We start from the raw sequence: 18,859 nt of genomic DNA on the forward strand, positions 1-18,859 counted from the left end.
TGGGATCCATAAATGCTACTTCATTTTTATATCACAACACTTAACACAGTGCCTTATACATATTAGGTATTTTATCAGTGTTTGTTTTTAATAATAATATGTCATTTGCCTCCATAACTCTGTTCTGTTTTGGCACTTGTTACTTTCTTTTGTCTTTTTCTCCACTATTGTGAGATCTTCCGTGGAAGAGACTGTCATTTTTATTCACAAAACTGCATTCAATCAAGCCTACTCAAATTTAGAGTTCCTAATTTGGATATGTTTTACTTGCATCTTACAGATGATCACACTGTTGCCAGTGAACCACTTTTATTCTTCCTTCTATAGTCACAGTTTATCCATCTGTCACTGATTGAAAGCCTCTATTACTGTTGTCTTTCTCCATTTACTTTTCCTGTGACTACCAGGTGGAGTTCAAGAGACATGTTGAATAGTCAGTACATGGAAATACTATAACAGATTATATTCTGAGAGTAATATTTGTAACAGCCCTATTTAATAAAGGTCTTTTATTGTGTTTTACTGTATATTTTAAGCTGTGTCCTGTAGCTGTTTTTTGTCATCCTTCCTATCCACTTCATTCTTACTAATACTTATGTATAATTTTTTTTTTTACCCTACACTTTTCTAACTCGGAACACTATTTTTTTCCAGATGGTATTTTGGCAAAATGGGAAGAAAAGATGCTGAAAGATTACTTTTGAATCCTGGGAATCAACGAGGTATTTTCTTAGTAAGAGAGAGTGAAACTACTAAAGGTATGACTATTATAATATTAATGTAAGTATAATCTTAGGCAGTATTTTGAGAAAGATACAGTAAAAGGTTTCATTTGTCCCTGCCCCTCCTCCCAGGTGCTTATTCCCTCTCTATTCGTGACTGGGATGAAGTAAGAGGTGACAATGTGAAACACTACAAAATTAGGAAACTTGACAATGGTGGATACTATATCACAACTAGAGCACAATTTGATACTCTGCAGAAATTGGTAAAACACTACACAGGTATGTGAATATTTCAAAGGTGAAAATTATTTCCTCGTGTTGTATTTTATGAGGACAAAATCCATGTCTTCATGGCCCTTAAGCTTTAGCATGCTACCTTACACACAGCATCTGCTCACTAGATGTCTGTTACATTCTGGTTTTAAAATGAGAAATAGGTAATACTTATTACCTAAATTGAGTACTTAGATGTTGTCCTAAAATCAGATTATCATCATTTTGAGTCTTTACATCTTACTGGTATAGTATTTACCTTGGAGTTCCATTTCATGACAGCTAAATACAAAAATAGATTGTTACAGTAAATAAAAAGGCAGAACAAATATTTGATTTACAGACATTTTTTAAGAAGGCAAAATACTTAAAAAGCTGTATCAGATGTCCTTTTGGTTTACCATCTTCATGGCCTGGACTACATTAAGATTTTCTGAAAGTATAAATGCAGTGAGATTTATTTATTAAAATAAATCCAATGAAGATGCATTTTTCTTTTCCTGGAAAATTAACCAGAACAACTAGAGACATTCTTCAGTTTTTCAAGGCCTTTGAAATGTCGGAGTCTTCTGTCTCAAAAATTTTTGTTGCCAGTTTGATATTTGAATGCATCTGAAAGTCTTGAGATGATTAATGCTAGGGGAGAAACATGGTGGTTTATTCAGTGATGGTTAGCTGCAAACTGAGTCTATCAAGTCAGCCTCCGGTGTTAACATTGATCAAACATGTTGCCAAGCAGTGACATCAGTAGTAATTCCATTTGTTAGAAGTAGGTTAGTTAGCATGGTTGGTTACTTGTTGAAAATGTGAAAGGACATGTCTTTCTTACAGTGAGAAAGATTGAATAAGCAGGATTCACAAGTCAAGCTATTATGAATTTGGAATTCCCTGTTTTTGTGTCTCATTGTTTAAAAATTAGCTCCCTAAAAGTTTTTCCTTGGTTTTTGGCGTGCCTCTTATATTAGTGGTTATTCAGACATAATAATTAATGGTAGCATTCTTGGACACAAATAAAGCAGAGTAGCCAAAAGCAGAACTTTGGAGGCAGCCAGACCTAGGTTTGAATCCCCTCTTCATCATTCACTAACTGGGTGAACTTGAGAAAGTTACTTAATTTTCCAAGACTCATTTATATGAGGTAACTTTAAGTGCTGATAACTTAAAGTGCTAAAGAGCAATAGCTGGTACATAAGTATTCAATAAATAATAACTTTTAAATGTAATTAACAAAATGTTTCATTTCTTAATGTGTTTTACTTCTTACATATAATTCTTTTCATGTTTGTGCTTTTATTTTAAAAAACTGATAGAACCTAAGTTTTTGTTTTCTAAACTTTAAACTTTTTAAAACATTGATATACTACATGTACCTTAATTTCTGTAATTCGTTTTTACATTATAGTTTATTCATTTATCTAGAGCATGCTGATGGTTTATGCCACAAGTTAACGACTGTATGTCCAACTGTGAAACCCCAGACTCAAGGTCTAGCAAAAGATGCTTGGGAAATCCCTCGAGAATCTTTGCGACTAGAAGTTAAACTAGGACAAGGATGTTTTGGTGAAGTATGGATGGGTAAGAACCGTCAACCTTTTTTTTTTTTTTGTGGCATTTTTTAGCCATAGATCAAAATGCCACAATTTATAAGATACGTTGACATATTTGAGGTAACTGCTACTCATTGAAATTTGCTGTGAATTTTTAAAAATATAGATAAAAGTAGTGAAAGTGTTTTTTTTTTTTTCAGGAACATGGAATGGAACCACAAAAGTAGCAATCAAAACACTAAAACCAGGTACAATGATGCCAGAAGCTTTTCTTCAAGAGGCTCAGATAATGAAAAAATTAAGACATGATAAACTTGTTCCACTATACGCTGTTGTTTCTGAAGAGCCAATTTACATTGTAACTGAATTTATGTCAAAAGGTATGTGTAATTAGTTATCTCTTCTGCAACACCAGGAATGGTGCTGGAAAGAGAGCTCAATGGCTGGGAGGGAGCTCAGCCTCCTGTCTCTCTGTTTTCTGTCCCCTGCTTTTACTTCTGTCTGATCAGGTTAGAGACAACAACAACAAAAAGATACATAGTAAAGAAAAAAATTCCAATACCAATTTTTACAGTAGTTAACAGTACCTTTTATATATATGGCTCGTTTCTATCATATATATATAAACTAAAATAATGCAATCAGAAAGATATTTATATCTCTGGTACTAAAGCAAAGAAATCAGGTAAAGTTAATTTTATTTCATTTTAATGTAAACATAATCTTCATATTCAGGGGCTCCTAAAAACTTTGTTTTTGAAATCAACAAACAAGTGTTGGTGAGGTTGTAGAGAAAAGGGATCCCTAGTGCACTGTTGGTGGGAATGCGGACTGGTGCAGCCACTGTGGAAAGCAGTTTGGAATTTCCTCAAAAAATGAAAAAAGGAACTGCCTTTTGAGCTAGCAATTCCACTCCTGGGATTTTACGTTAAGAATCTCAAAACACCATTTTTGACAAAGAAATAGTAAATATAATAGTTCAAAAGAACCTATGCATCCCAATGTTCCTAGCAGCACAATTTTCAGTAGCTAAGTATTGGAAGCAACCTAAGTGCCCATCAATAAGTGAGTGCATCAAAAAACTCTGGTACATTTACACAATGGAATACTATGCAGCAGAAAGAAGGAACTCCTGCCTTTTGTGACAGCATGGATGGAACTGGAGAACATTATACTAAGTGAAATAAGCCAGGGGGTAAAAGACAAATACCATATGATCTCACCCTTATAAGTGGAACCTAATGAATATAACAAACAAGCAAGAAAAATATAACCAGCAACACCGAAAGAAAAAAACAAACTAACAGTAACTGGGGGGGGGGAGTGGGATGCGGGGAGGAGGGTAATGGGAAAAGAAGGGGAAGGGTCAGGTCAAGGCACATATATAAAGGACCCATGGACAAAACCATAGTGGGGAAGGATTGAAGGTGGGAGGTGGCGGCGGATGGGGCAGGGGAAAGTGGTGGCAGGAAAATGGAGACAACTGTACTTGAACAATAAAAATAAATAAATGTTTATTCTAAAAAAACTTTGTTTTTGACTACTGTCAACTGAGATGTCTTCATTTTCCCAAACCCCAGACCCTAAGGCTGGATCTGTAGTTACAGGGTTGGTTAGGGCCAAGGTAAAGGGAAGGCAAAGTTGCTCTTCCCTTTTTTCCTTCCTTTGCTGATGTGCTGTAGAAGAGGAATCAGTCATAAAATATGACATTAGGCTAGCTTTTTGCCCTTATAAATTTTATATACATTTTTTTTACCCTTAATAAGTAACTCATCCCTAGTTAACACTGATGGTGTGATCTTTCTCCAATAGTCCATCTTGGCCAACTATGTAGTTCCATCTAGTGGTGACAACGTCAACTACAAGCTACCCATTTGCTATAGGAAATGTTCCCCCTAAAAGGGTCAAAGGAACCAAAAGTTTAAATGAACTGACATAGCCTACCCTACTAATTGATAGGCAAGACATACCTAAGTCCCCAAAGGTAGGGCACTTTTTGGAAGGAAACTGCCCCATAAACCACTGCCAGATATCCTATTCCAGTGTGCATTAGATGAACTAGAAAGGGAAGGAAGAAGAGAGACAACAAAGAGGAAGTTTAAATCAAGACATTAATATTATAAGAATGTAATAGAGGTAAAACTAATGGTCCATTAGCTTTGTATATTGATTTCAAGAATTATTTTATTGGGGGGAGCATGGTAGAAGTCTGTATTGTCAGGTTGCTTGGTTAGGATTATTTGTAGATGGGAGATTTAGGATGTAAGATTACAAAAGCCCCTTCTAGTTTTTAAAACTGATTCCCTATCATGCTATCCAGGTGCTTAGCAGTTGGCCCTCTATACTCCCATCCAGACTCATTGCTTCAAGTGCTTCCACATAAATTCACTTTTCTGGCCAGATGCGTCGTCTTGTTGCTCCTTGTTTTCACGAGTTTGTTCATATTATTTCCTTTACCTGGAATTTGGTTCCCTATCACTTGACCAGTCTATCAACAGTATTTCCTTCAGGTTATATTTAAGTCAGGTGTTAGAAGCCGTCCACTAATATTCGATGTGTCGTGATCATTATATCCTCTGAAATCTTTGTAGTCAGACTACTCTAGAAATTACTAACAGCCAAAACGTGAATGCTTCATATATATGAGACACTCTGTTATTTATTTTAAGGTATCAAAGAAATACAGATACCCACATAACTAGATAAAATTTGAAAAGACCTAAACTTCTGAAGAGTTAATTTGTAGTTTAAAAATAAGTTTACTGTAAACAAACAAAGCTACAGGCCAAAGCATAATAAATTTCAGTAAATATAATAAAAATTGAGGAAAAGATCATGTATGTTGGAACAAATTGAGAAAAATAGTAGAAAAGACAAGTCTTGAACTGCCCTTTAAAGTTAAGAAGGATATGGATGTGTAAAGGGAAAAGCTAAGCAGACTAAGGAAATGGGAAACAGAACCATATTAGTGGAAGGACGGAAGTAGTAGAAGAAGTAAGTTGGGAATAAGGCTTAAAGGGGTATTACATGAGACAAGCTTAAAGAGTACTTTGAATTAATTTTACTATTATTTTTTGACTCACTGCTAGGCTCCTGAATGAACTTCAGAGGGTACATGACCTTTTTTTTTTTTTTTTTGCATATTATGTGTATTTCCTGGAAAGAGTTCATAGTTTTCATCAGATTCTCAAGTAACTTGTGAACCAAAAAAAGTTGAGGACCACTGATAAGATCCAAAACGTTCTATGATAAATGGATATAAGAAACATTTCAAGAAGGGTGGGTTTTTTTTGTGATTGGTTAAAATCAGAGAAGAATTGTCAAAATGGTTACAATTTCCAATCATGGATTTTTTAAAAAATATACTTCACATGTAGAAAGCTTCATTTCTAAGATTTTATTTATTGTTTAGGGAGAGGGGAAGTGGGTAAGAAGGGGAGGGAGAGAAACATCATTGTTCAGAAGAGATATATCAGTTGTTTGCCTCGCATGCCCCCATCTGGGGACCTGGCCCACAACCCAGGCACACGCCCTGACCAGGAATCGAACCAGCCACCTTTCAGTTTGCCAACCGGCACTCAGTCCACAGAGCCACACCAGCCAGGGCCAGTCCTGGATTTCTGTGCTTTGTATCTTTTGCACTGTTTTAGCATTTATCTGTTGTTACACTGAATGATGTCCCACTTAGTGTATTGATCAAAGAAATGTATTTTCTGCTTCTTTCTATATGCTCCTCATTGTCATGTATTTATATGACATCAGTCTGGTCCTGCAGGCTAAGAAAAAGAAGTATCCCTTCCTCTGTTTAAGGATAATTCCTTTATTGCATCCTTGGTGCTTCTTGATCCTTACTTACATTAAAAAAGAAAACCTCTTGGTTCCCAAAATCTGCTTGTTGCCTACTATTCTACTTTTTTGCTTCCCTTCACAGCCAAGATTTTTTATAGACTAAACAGTGTACTCCCTGTCTCCACTTCCTAACCAGCCACTTACTCTTTTTAAAGCTGTTATAGATTATTTAATGTAAATGGTTTTCAGAGTACTTTTTAAAGAATTATGGAGTGTTTCAAATATCTAAAGAATACTGTAACACCCATGTCCCTGCCATCCATATTTAATGAATGTTTACATTTTTCCATATTTGTTTCAGATCTTTCTACTAAGGAAACATCACATTAATGATCTAATTAAATCCTTGTTTTTAACCCTCCTTGGGACCTATTCTCCTTTAAGCCCTTCTTTTTAGCCCCTTTGGACCCATTTCCCTCAGAGGTAGCCTCATTTTTAAAGTTGGTGCTTATTACCTTTCTAGTCTGTTATCCATGTTGATATATTGGGTTGGCCAAAATGTCTGTAGTGGTTTTTTTGTAAAATAAAAGTCATATTTGTCATTTTCACCAGTAACTTTATTAATTTGGATATTTCAGGTGTGTTTGCTATCTCTAGTGTGGTATAACATTGATTGTTTTCACTTAATGTCTGAATTTGATCGCTATCAACTTTAGCTGGTCTACCTGACTGGAGCATCATCCAGCGAGAAATCTCCAACACAAAACTTTGCAAACCATTTTTGACAAATTTGATCAATCACAGCACCTTCTCCATACATTACATAAATCTTTTTTTTGCATTTCAGTTGCACTTTCACCTTTCTTGAAATAATAAAGCATAATATGCCAAAAATGTACATTTTCTTACATCTTTAATATTAAAATGACTACACAAAAATTCACCAATTTTGATGTTGCTTTTTAAATGCATGCTGACATGACAGCTGTTAAAATAAAATCTAACAAAATTGTTTCTAATGAAGTTAAAGACAATTAGGTGCTGCTAGAGCCATCTTACGTAAAAAACCAAATCAGCTTTTTGGCCAACTCAATGCATTTTCTAATATATTTACCTACTAACAGTTTTTTAATGTTTTTAACTTACATCAGTCTAGCTTTATTTTCATTCAACGTATGTTTTTAAGATTTATTCACGTGGATAAGGGAAAATCCAATTTGTATATGTACAATTGTTGTATAAGATTCTATATGAATATATGATTGTTTATTCATTCCTTTCCCAGTGAACATTAATTAGGCTTCTTTTCTTTTGTCACTGGTATAGACAATGCTGCAGGGAATATCCTTGCACTTGCCTCATTTTGCACATAATGCAAGAGCCTATAGTGCACTGGATGTCTAATATCAACTGGAAACTTGTTAGAAACGTAATCTTCACTTTCCCATTCCCTTATGTAATAGTCCATTTATTGCTGTCGATCCCATTTATTAAACCTCTCTGATAATTTCCTCTGTCTTGCCATTTCCACTCTCATTGTTGGGTTTTAACATAGTAGTCTCTATGCTAGACTATTGCAAGAAATATAAACTTACTCCATTTACATACTTTGGCCCAATTTCATTCTTCATATTATTATTGGAGTTACTGCTTTTTTAACATAAATCCGATCTTATTGCTTCTCAGCATAAAATTTCATATAAAAAGGATAAAGTTCTGTTTGTATATTGCCTTCTGTGTTCTGACTCTTTCCTTTTGCAGCTTTATTCCCGTCTTTGGGCCCTGTGTTCCTGCATACATAAGATTAAGTTTTCTGTTTCCTGAACTTAACTCTGTTGTTTTATGCATTACAGACTTCGTACTTGTTATTGCCTCTTGGAGTTCCCTGTTTACCCTCATTTTTCCATTAAGATGCATCTTCTCTGTGAAGCGTTTTCTGACTTGTCCATAGAATTAACTATATCCATTGTGTCTCCACTATGGTATTTAGAGTAACATATTATACCTATTGTACACTATTTGTTTGTGTGTGTGTGTGTGTGTGTGTGTGTATTATATATATATATATATATATATATAAAATACACACACACTATTTTCATACTAGATCAAAGCTTTTCAAGGGCAGGGACCGTGGCTTATCTCTATACCCTTTTACAGTGCCTCACATGTAGTAAACCCTCAGTAAATGTTTGGGCAGATAAGTGGGCAAACAGTAACATGTTCCCCTTGTTTTGTTTTACTTTCATTTTGAAATACTTTTAAACTTACAGAAAAGTTGCAAAAATAATACAAAGAATTCCTGTATATATTTCAGCCAGATTTGTCAATTAACTAGATATATTATCAATATATAAAATAATGAGTTTTATTCTCAACCATTTAAGAGTATATTGCAGACTTTAAGCTCTCTTTACCTCTAAATATGTCAGTATTTGTAAGAACATCATCTTACATAACCACAGTATAATGATCAAATTCAGGAACGGTAACATGGATAAAATTCTGTTATCTAATATCAGTCCATTTTCAGATTTCACCAGTCATCCCAATGATGTCCCTAATTATAGCAATTTTTTCCCGATCCAGTATCCAATCCATGGTCAGGAATTTCTTTTAGTTGTAATTTTTCTTTGGTCTACTTTAATCTGTAGCAATCCTTCAGCCTTTCTTGTCTTTCATTGTTATTTTTTAATAGAATAGTACCATTGTTTTATAAAATGTGTCTTAATTTGGGTTTATCCAGTACTTTGTCCTGATTCAAGTGAGGTACATGGTAAAGTTGTAACCAGTAATAGAGTAGCAGCTAGACTTCCTTTCTAGCCTTTCTCTCTGCCGTTGTTCATAGTACTTTGTTGTTCCATGCAATCTGCTAAAATTCAGTGGAGTTAGCTGGACTAACACCTTGTGTCAGCCCAGTCACCTAGATTTAGTTTTAAGTAATCCAAGATATTCACAGTTGCCTGAGCTCTTGAATCAGATTGTCTTAAAAATATGTAAGTATCCAGTAGTACTTTTTGAATCAAAATTGGAGCTGTTGATCTTGATCAAAAAAAGGAATGAATGCATACAACCTGGTGAGATTATCGCATTTTCCCTTTTTTCAAATGTTATCCAGAGAAGTTAATAAAATTTCAGTTTAGGGACCTCTTCTAGAATCTTAAAGATATTTTTTCAGAAATTCCAAAGCTGCAAAAAAAAAATTTTTTTTTATATGACACCCTGGCTGGTGTGGTTCAGTGGATTGAGTGCCGGCCTGCAAACCAAAGGGTCGCTGGTTCGATTCCCAGTCTAGGGCACATGCCTTGGTTGCAGGCCAGGTCTCCAGTAGGGGGGCGCACAAGAAGCAACCACACATTGATGTTTCTTCTCTCTTCCTCCCTTCCCCTCTCTAAAAATAAATTTAAAAAATCTAAAATGTATATATATTTAAAAATGAAAAGTTGAAGTTTGTATCATGGTGTGATTTATTATTTTCCATGAATGTTTTGCTCTCTTATAGGAAGCTTATTAGATTTCTTGAAGGAGGGAGATGGAAAGTATTTGAAGCTCCCACAATTGGTTGATATGGCTGCTCAGGTACTTGTATATCTATACATATATCATCAATTTGAATTGAAAGTGTGCATTAAAAATTAAAGATAATTTCAGTAGAATACTATTGTGTATATATAACAAAATCATGAAATTTTCAAGTTTGAAGAGACAGGGACAATCCAGTCAGATCTCCTTGTTATAGATAATGTAGTAGCTGAAGACCAGAGGTATCTAAAATTCAGGTAACATTAGTATTAGAACCAGATATATAACTACCATTACTCTACTGTCATGAATCATATGACCTTTCAGAAACATACTGCATCCACAAATGTAAAACCTTATGTATTTATATTTTAACAGATAAATTTTAAGACAGTGAATGAGTGTTATTCCAAAGGAAATAGTACTTTTGGAAATCTAAAGTATATGATGAAATTTAGAGAAACTTTATCCTAAGAAACTGTACACGTAAGACCTTAGCATATACCAAGCCTAGTCCACACTCCTGAGTTCAAGGCTCATAGACACCCTATAGCTGAGGTTGGCAAATTGTTTTTGTGAAACGCCAGGTAAATGTTTTCGGCTCTGCTGTTTCTCCTCCCCTTCCTCCTCTCCTGTCCTTCTGTCCTCTTCCTCTTCTCTCTCTTTCACCCTTCTCCTCCTCCTCCTTCTCAATTATAGTATTTTCTATTATTTCTTGTTATCTGCCAGATTATGCCATTACCATCATCTTCTTTTGAGATACATGATTTTTCAGTGATCTTCTTAACATTAACCAAAATTGTTTTATCTCTCCTTTGTGTCATGTCTTTTTTCCCCTCAAGATTGCTGATGGTATGGCATATATTGAGAGAATGAACTATATTCACCGAGATCTTCGAGCTGCTAATATTCTTGTAGGAGAAAATCTTGTGTGCAAAATAGCAGATTTTGGTTTAGCAAGATTAATTGAAGACAATGAATATACAGCAAGACAAGGTAAAATTATTATTATGTTTTTAATTGAATTTATTGGGGTGATATTGGTTACAAAATTATATAGGTTTCAGGGAAACAGTTCTATAATACATCATCTGTATATTGTGTGTTCACCACCCCAAGTCAAGTTTCCTGAAATTATTACTATTAAAAAGATTTTTTTTCCTCTGACCCCCTGGTAGCAGCTGCCCTGGTCCCCCTCCATGTATGGGAACACTCGAGCCTGATGCATCCAGTAATAAGTTTTAAACCCAAGGGAAAAAAACATGGAGAATCCTCCAACCTTGTGCTTCATTTTCTGAATATTTGGGGGAACATTTTTGGGATGGCAAACTTCTGCTGGCCACCCCCTGTAGTTCCTGAGTTTAACCCAGATAATGTCCTGGTAATGCAGCTTCTCCCCAGCTCCATAGTCATTGCAGACCCAGCTGCCATCAAGCATCTCAATGTTCACACAGTTGGGGTAGAAGGCTGTCAGGCAGGCTAAAATTATTTTTTAATAAATGGTGGTAACCTAATGTTCAGCAGATTTTCTTACTTACCATTCTTTTGAACATACAGGGTTTTACAGAATAAGGACAGCTCTAGATCCCTCAGATCAGTCAAAGAAACATTGGTTTTAATCGTAAAATTGTATACAATACATGATACCGTGGCTTTCTGCTAATTACTTCCCTCAGGAAGAACTTGACTGGGTATTCTTGCATTGTAAATATAGCCTCCTTTACACTGTCTTTACACTTGGTTTTACACTTCTTTTGGCACACCAAGAAATAAACATTTTAAAATTCCTTTTGTAACAACCTTAGACCCATCCAGATTTTACTATAACAAGGACCAGAAAAGGACTATTTGAAGCTAATATGTTAAATAACATAGAATTTTATAAAGGCTTTGGAAACCATTTCTATGCCAGATTTACAGTAAGTCTTTATTATATATAACATTGTGATAAAAAGCATTTGAAAATTAACACTGTAAAAGGGTGAGGGAAGAGAGCTTGTGGAAATTAACATAGATTGATTCTCCTCTTTGGCATCTGCCTCTCTAAACTCTCATTCAGTGCACACTTAATGAACACACATATAATATATGCATATGGAAAGAGTATGGGTTTTCTCATTCCAATCCTCTCTCTCACTAGCCCAGAGATTTCGAGCAAGTTACCTTATTTTTTTTCACTAAGCCTCAGTCTCCTCACTTATAAAGATTAGATGGTAATGTTTACATTTCAAGATTGTTGTGAAGCTTTAGTGAAGTGATAGATGTATAGTGTCTGGCGTTATCTAATATAGCAGATGCTCAGTAAATATTAGAGCTTATATTTTTATGTGCAAGGTAGACCTATGTATAACTGTGAAGCAAATATTTTGTAATTTAATGTCGAAAAATGTGTATGGAAAACCCTTTGGGAAAGCAGAGAGAACAGGAGAAACATCACAGGGGTGATGATTTGAGAGCAGGGCCTCGCAGAGTATGTTAGGCAGAGATTAAGTAAGGCCCAGTACCATCACCACAGAGGTCCGTCCTGCATGAAATACCTGCAACAAAAGATGCCTTGTCATTCACCATAATCTCAGAATAAAAGACATGCCTATAAATTAACAATTTTAGCTTTTTGAATTGATATATAAACCTCTCTTTTTTCATCAAACTATGACCTTTTGTCAATGACTATATTGGTTCACCAACTATAGGGGACTGTTGTCTTAAACCATAGGTTCAGTGATTTTGCCCCCTAGGGAACATTTGGCAGTGTCACTATTTTGAGACTTTTGGGGTTGTAACAACTGGGAGGCTGCTATGGGCATCTACTAGGTAGAGGCCAGGCATACTGCTAAACATGGCCCCACCAAAGAATTATCCAGCCCAAAATGCCAGTAGTGCCAGGTTGAGAAACTTTGCCTTCAGCACAATGCTTTCTTCTCAACCTCCATACCTCTGTGCAGGTCCCTCCAGCTAGAATATCTTCTTCTTCCTCTATAATCTTTACTTATAAAATTCTAACCATTTTTTAAAGCTTAACTTAGTTGCCCCCTTTCTAATTAAATCTTTTGTGATTGTGCTAGTGAAAATTGATCTTCTGTTTGACATCTAAAGAACTGTTTTACAATACTATATACATACTTACAGAAATAATCCGAAGTATATAAGAAGATTCCTAATGGCACCTCTGTATATAAACTGCATAAAGTCTGTTTTTTTTTCTTATAACAGTTATCATAATGTCTCATGCATAAAAAGCATACAATAAATATTTGAGTAAATTAATATAGGCTTTTAAAAATAATAGTACAATAAAAATTTTCCAGAGAGAACTACCATATAATGAAAAAGAGATATGGTTGAAAACCAATAGACATTAGAACCTAACAGAATATGCCCTCTTCAACCAATGGTTAGCTATAACTACTAGGTGATAGACTTACTTAAAAGTTATAGGTCCTATATAATACACCTGTATTATATACTTGTATTTGATTGCTTCTTACTGGAATTTCTACCTCTGTTTTGTAGAATGGTATTTTGAACCCACCAACAATACTCCTTTTATGTCTTTGAATATCTTATCAGGAAGAAGTGTGATTTATTTTAATATCAAGTTTAAATACTAAAAAATATTTCCCATGTATCTTGTACTTTTGAAGAATTTAACACTGATGACACGTACAATAAGATCATTGACAGAAAATTATCACTCCTTATGCCATATTTATACAAATAGATTTTTAAAAACAATTTGTTTAAGCAAAATTGTCGATACTGTTTTAGGTGCAAAATTTCCAATCAAATGGACAGCTCCTGAGGCCGCACTATATGGTCGATTTACAATAAAGTCTGATGTATGGTCATTTGGGATTCTACAGACAGAACTGGTAACAAAGGGCAGAGTGCCATATCCAGGTAAGCTCGCATTTTATTAACTCTTAGTTGTCTCATTAGTGACTTTAACTGGAATTTATTAAGATCAGATATGTAAGGGGTAAGGCCTTTTTTCCCCTCTTGGTCTCTTTCTCTTTTCTTCTCTCCCTTCCTCTCTTTTGTATTGGCATTGGATGGACAGCAAACTGATAGGGCAAGCACATGAGGTGTGCCCCTCATTCACCTAAACTTTCTCCCTTAGGGTATTTTCCAAAAGGGCCATTTATCTCTACCATTCTCTCAGATAATAAACATATCTTAAATATTCTGGGTCATCTAGCCCTGGCTGGTATGGCTTAGTGGACTTAGCGCCGGCCTGCGAACCAAAGAGTCACTGGTTCAAATCCCAATGAGGGCACATGTGTGGGTTGCAAAGCAGGTTTTCCAGTAGGGGGCGCTCAAGAGGCAACCACACATTGGTGTTTCTTTTTCTCCTTCCCTTCCCCTCTCTCTAAAAACACATACATACATACATACATACATACATACATACATACATACATACAATCTTTGGGGGAAAAAAGTTCTGAGTCATCTTTTCCACACCTACAATATCCCTCTTCCAGGCCCTCTCTCGCAGGTTGTAATAACACAGGGTGAGCTGTAGATGAGGGTGGGGGGCATTACAAAGGAATGCAAGAAAGGAACTTTATAATAACTGGAAGAAGGTCAAACAGTTGATATTAAATAATGAAAATGTTTCAGGAAAGTGACTTGATATAAAGCCACCGTAAGTATATTTGACAAAACCAGGACTCTGCTCTTTCTTCTGAATTCCTGTCTGAAAGTCCTTTGAGACATCTGCCTTGCCACTGTTCCTCATTAGCCCAAATTTGGTAATTGATAACTGTTAATATCAGAACCTCAAAATAGCACTGTAAATTTTCATTAATCAATTGAGATTGGCTTTTGAAGGCCTTTTGTTGAAAGTAAGGTTTTAGGTGAATGAAAAAAATTAGACATTCTGAAACAGTCTAGCATTTTCTAAGCTTTTCTTGAGAGTTTGACATTGAAAATTTATTTCTTTGTTAAAATATTTCACTAAGTAAATTTGCTATACTTTGAGTCAGTTTGTGGCTAGAGGATTTGTTTTTTTTTTTTCCTAGTTTTATTGAGTAATGACATACATCACTGTATAAATTTAAAGCATACAGCATGATGGTTTGAATTACATATAAAATGATTACTACAATAGGTTTTTTGTATGCTAATGGTGTTTGGCATCATTGTTTTTTAACGTTTAAATCTTGTGCGTTAGGTATGGTAAACCGTGAAGTACTGGAACAGGTAGAACGAGGATATAGGATGCCTTGTCCTCAGGGCTGTCCAGAATCCCTACATGAATTGATGAATCTTTGTTGGAAGAAGGACCCTGATGAAAGACCAACATTTGAATATATCCAGTCTTTCTTGGAAGACTACTTCACTGCTACAGAGCCGCAGTACCAGCCAGGAGAAAATTTATAATCCAAGTAGCCTAATATTTTATATACACAAACCTGCCAAAATATAAAGAACTTGTGTAGACTTTTTCACTTACATACAGGAATCAAAAGAAGAAACTCTTCTTCTTTCTGCATGTTTTTAACGGTAAACTGGAATTCCAGATATGGTTGCACAAAACCACTTTTTTTTTGTTCCAAGTGTTAAACTCTAAAGTACCAATGATGAATTTTCCAACTTATTTCAGGGTCCAAAGAAAGTACAGCTAGGATATCAATGACAGTATGAGTGGTAGTGTGACAATGAAGAGCAACAAGGCCACTGTTCATAAGTCACTTCCTTTCTTTTATTTCCCAAAGTCAAAATTGTTAAAGAGAAAATTATTTATCATTATAGACAAAACTTGGGAGGAATGAAGTAATACCATAATGAAATCTAAAATCAAAGAACTTGTTGGGACCAAACAATTCCATTCCATTTTAAAATTTTTCTTGCATTCATTATTCTCAAAAATTTTTTCTAAGGTAAAGTTAATATGCAGTTTTAACATATGCCTCCCTTTCATGGAAATTAGCAAGGTTTTTAGAAGAAAAATGGAATATAAACAACATGTAAAACTTGATTAAAGGTTAGCCAACAGCAGTGGGACATGGAACTGGAAAGTAGAACTTACACTTTAATCATTTTCTGAAAAGCTCAGTTTAGAATAATGAAGGTAACTAGAAAGTGAGTTAAACTAAGTGTGCAGTGATTTTTTTAAAAGGCAATATATAAATGAAATTATACTATCCAGTCCAAGGGGAAATCTTTTAATCTGTAGCATGAAAAAATAAGTCCCAACATTTAAATAGGTATTGTGAGATATTGCTAAATATGTATTTATGGTGATGGGTGCCACAAATGTAAAATATCACTAGATCAGGGACCTGAATGCACTTTTGCTCTTATTGCATATGGAGTAACAGAGAGGAAAATGTATTTAAAGGAAATATGAGAAAAGAAAAATGTGAAAGTTTTACAGATAGAGGAGATGGAATGTTATGTTTAATGTTGATTTATGGAATGACAAAATGGCTTTGCTGGCACTCAAAGCTTCTCACTTATCTATTTTTTTTTTTTGTTGAAATTTTAAGAATTATAAGCTATGACTGTAAGATTAATCTAATCATAAACACTAAATGACTGGTACAGCCTCAAAATAACCAAATTAAGGCTTCCCACTAATTTAAATGATACAGCTTTTATACAAAATATTTTTTAAAATCCAGTTTTCAAATTCATGTCTGAATCTGCATTCACTTTTTAAATATACTTAATGGTGATGCATTTTTTTCCCCTTTTAGAATTTAGTTGATTTAGAGAAGGAAACTTACTCACAATAATAACAGTGGTGAAAAGGGGGAACAGTTTTTGCCCATGTAAAGTACAGAAGTAAAACATATAAAATAAGGCTGATTTTTTATGACTAATAGAAATTCCAAAATATGAATTTGAATAGCAGGATTACTAGCTTAAGGATCCAGCAAAGGAACTGAATCTGACAAAAATAAAAATCTGGTATTTATGTTTTAAAAAATGCTCTTTTTTAAAAGTCACACTCTAAATAAAGCAATACATTAGGTTCCCATATTTTAAGAGCATTATTTTTAATTGCCATCACTTACCTGATCATAAAATTTAACATTCTGTGCCATGGTATCTATGTTGAAATTCAAACCATCTTAAAATGTGACAGATGAACTTCATGCAAATTGGCAACAGTTCTGGTACTAAAAATTGTGGTGGTTTCTTATGTTTACGTAACCTGCTTAGTATTGAATCCCTCTCCAAGAGGATCATCCTATGAAAACTGCCCTTAATGTCTGCAACCTGTGACATCAGATTTTTAAAGGGCTTCATGTGAACTATGGTGTAATTTTTCTAGAATTTAAAAGAGAACAAAATTACATGTTTGTGTACTAATGCTGTTCAGAAAATTAAGCCGGGAAAAGTTGTATTCATCAGGTTTTCATTAGGTTTTAACTGAATGGAGCTGTTCCTTATAATATCAGTTGTATAGTAAGGAAATAACACTAACTCAATGTGTATTCAGTTTAAATGGTTATGTATTTTTAAATTGCCAAGAAAAATAAACAGCTTTGTACATTTGAAGATTTTTTTTTCACCTTTTCACCTTCAGTATCTCAATGTGGAACTTTAACCCTTACAAAAAAAAGAAAAAAATTTGGTAAAAACAACCTTCTAGCACAAACACTTTTTTAAATGAATAATGGTAGCCTAAAACTTAATATTTTTATAAAGTATTATAATACTGTTTTGTGGATAATTGAAATAAAAATTCTCATTGAATGTACCCATTTATCTGTTTTGCCACTATTAATACTTTCTCATTAGATCTTTTAAAATTGGTATTTAAAGCAAAGTATATTCTGATTTTTTTCCATTAGAAAAAAAAGTGTTCAGTTACAACTCTTGACCAGAGTTAAATCAATTCTTTATTAAGTTCAGAACATTATTGAGCTCATTCTGTGTGGTTAGTTTTCCATGTAAGGTAATATTTTTTAAGTTAAATCAGCAACTGCAGGTAATGTATTGTACAGAGAAACTTAAAGTGATTTAAGCTATTCATAGAGAATGAGTGTTGAAGGATATAAAGGAGAAAAACAACTTTTGATCATAAGGGGTTTAATTTTTTAAAAATGAAAACACATGAGCCTTATTTCTGTGTGTGTTTTAATTTCTATATAATGAAAATAAAGTTATACTAAGTTATGAGTGAGCAATCAAAAGCATTTGTTATTTTCAATAAGGTGTTAATTAGTATTACCTTTTACTGTATGTTATCTAAAATTATTAGCTTTGTTTTTCCCTAATGATTTCAGAGGACTAACATTTCATTAAACACATAATTTAGTAGACATTTATTAAATATTTTTACAGTATAGTAATAGTGCCTCAATATTTTCCTAGTTTTCTAGTTGACTTTTAAATTTTGCAAGTAAGTTTTTGAGGTTTCCGTTGTATATTTGCATGTTGTCTTTTATTAATGCTTAGAAAGTCTTTTGCATCCCAAGATTTAATATTCATCTCATGTTAAATTTTATGCTTTTCTTTTTTACATTTCTTTTTAATTCATTTGGAAGTTATATGTATAACATGTGACTTAAGGCTCTAGCATGATTTTTTCCCCATATAGTTAATTTTCCCAGCACCATTTATTGGTTAATTCATTCCCACCTATTGGTAAAGTTCGTCTTCAGGACTATTCTCCATGAAGTGAAGATGAGCCTTATTTCTTGTCTGATGATACTGCTCTAAAGATGCTCCAGTACTGCTGGAGACCAGGTTCCCAGTTTGTTACAAAAGAAACCAACACACACAGATGAGAAAGAGGGTTTGCCCCAATAAATAGCATTTATTTCCTTAAAATCAGCTTCTGCCCTGCCCTTCCTCCAGTTTTTCCTTTTTGTTTTTTAAATGACATCAAGCTGAGTTTCTGTCACCACAGCTGGAGTCCTGATCAACACTAAAATTATCAATACCAAAAGGAATGCTTCCAATTAAAATAACACATGCTGCTATCATCCTTTCACCCCTCCACATCCACACTGCTAAAACCTGACCTTGAGCTCCCCTCACTCT

The 18,859-nt window shown here is 34.3% G+C and overlaps 1 protein-coding gene across 4 annotated transcripts in view; it reads left to right on the forward strand.

The window, feature by feature from the left end:
• Nucleotides 1-17,565, forward strand: part of YES1 (YES proto-oncogene 1, Src family tyrosine kinase) — an 80,164-nt gene extending 62,599 nt beyond the window's left edge. For 3 of the 4 annotated variants that reach the window (XM_054583418.1, XM_054583420.1, XM_054583419.1), the window contains exons 5-12: nt 655-758; nt 855-1,004; nt 2,418-2,573; nt 2,746-2,925; nt 9,837-9,913; nt 10,699-10,852; nt 13,625-13,756; nt 15,033-17,563. In XM_054583418.1, the coding sequence (XP_054439393.1) occupies nt 655-758; nt 855-1,004; nt 2,418-2,573; nt 2,746-2,925; nt 9,837-9,913; nt 10,699-10,852; nt 13,625-13,756; nt 15,033-15,241 (1,162 nt within the window). In that variant the 3' untranslated portion in view covers nt 15,242-17,563. Of the gene's footprint in view, nt 1-654; nt 759-854; nt 1,005-2,417; nt 2,574-2,745; nt 2,926-9,836; nt 9,914-10,698; nt 10,853-13,624; nt 13,757-15,032 lie in introns of all 4 variants that reach the window. The other variant, XM_054583422.1, reaches the window with a different exon arrangement.
• The last annotated feature ends 1,294 nt before the right edge of the window (nt 17,566-18,859 follow it).

This window comes from Pteronotus mesoamericanus, unplaced genomic scaffold (genome assembly GCF_021234165.1).
Source record: "Pteronotus mesoamericanus isolate MK-2021 breed Mesoamerican mustached bat unplaced genomic scaffold, CSHL_Meso_final contig_74, whole genome shotgun sequence".
NCBI lineage: Eukaryota > Metazoa > Chordata > Mammalia > Chiroptera > Mormoopidae > Pteronotus > Pteronotus mesoamericanus.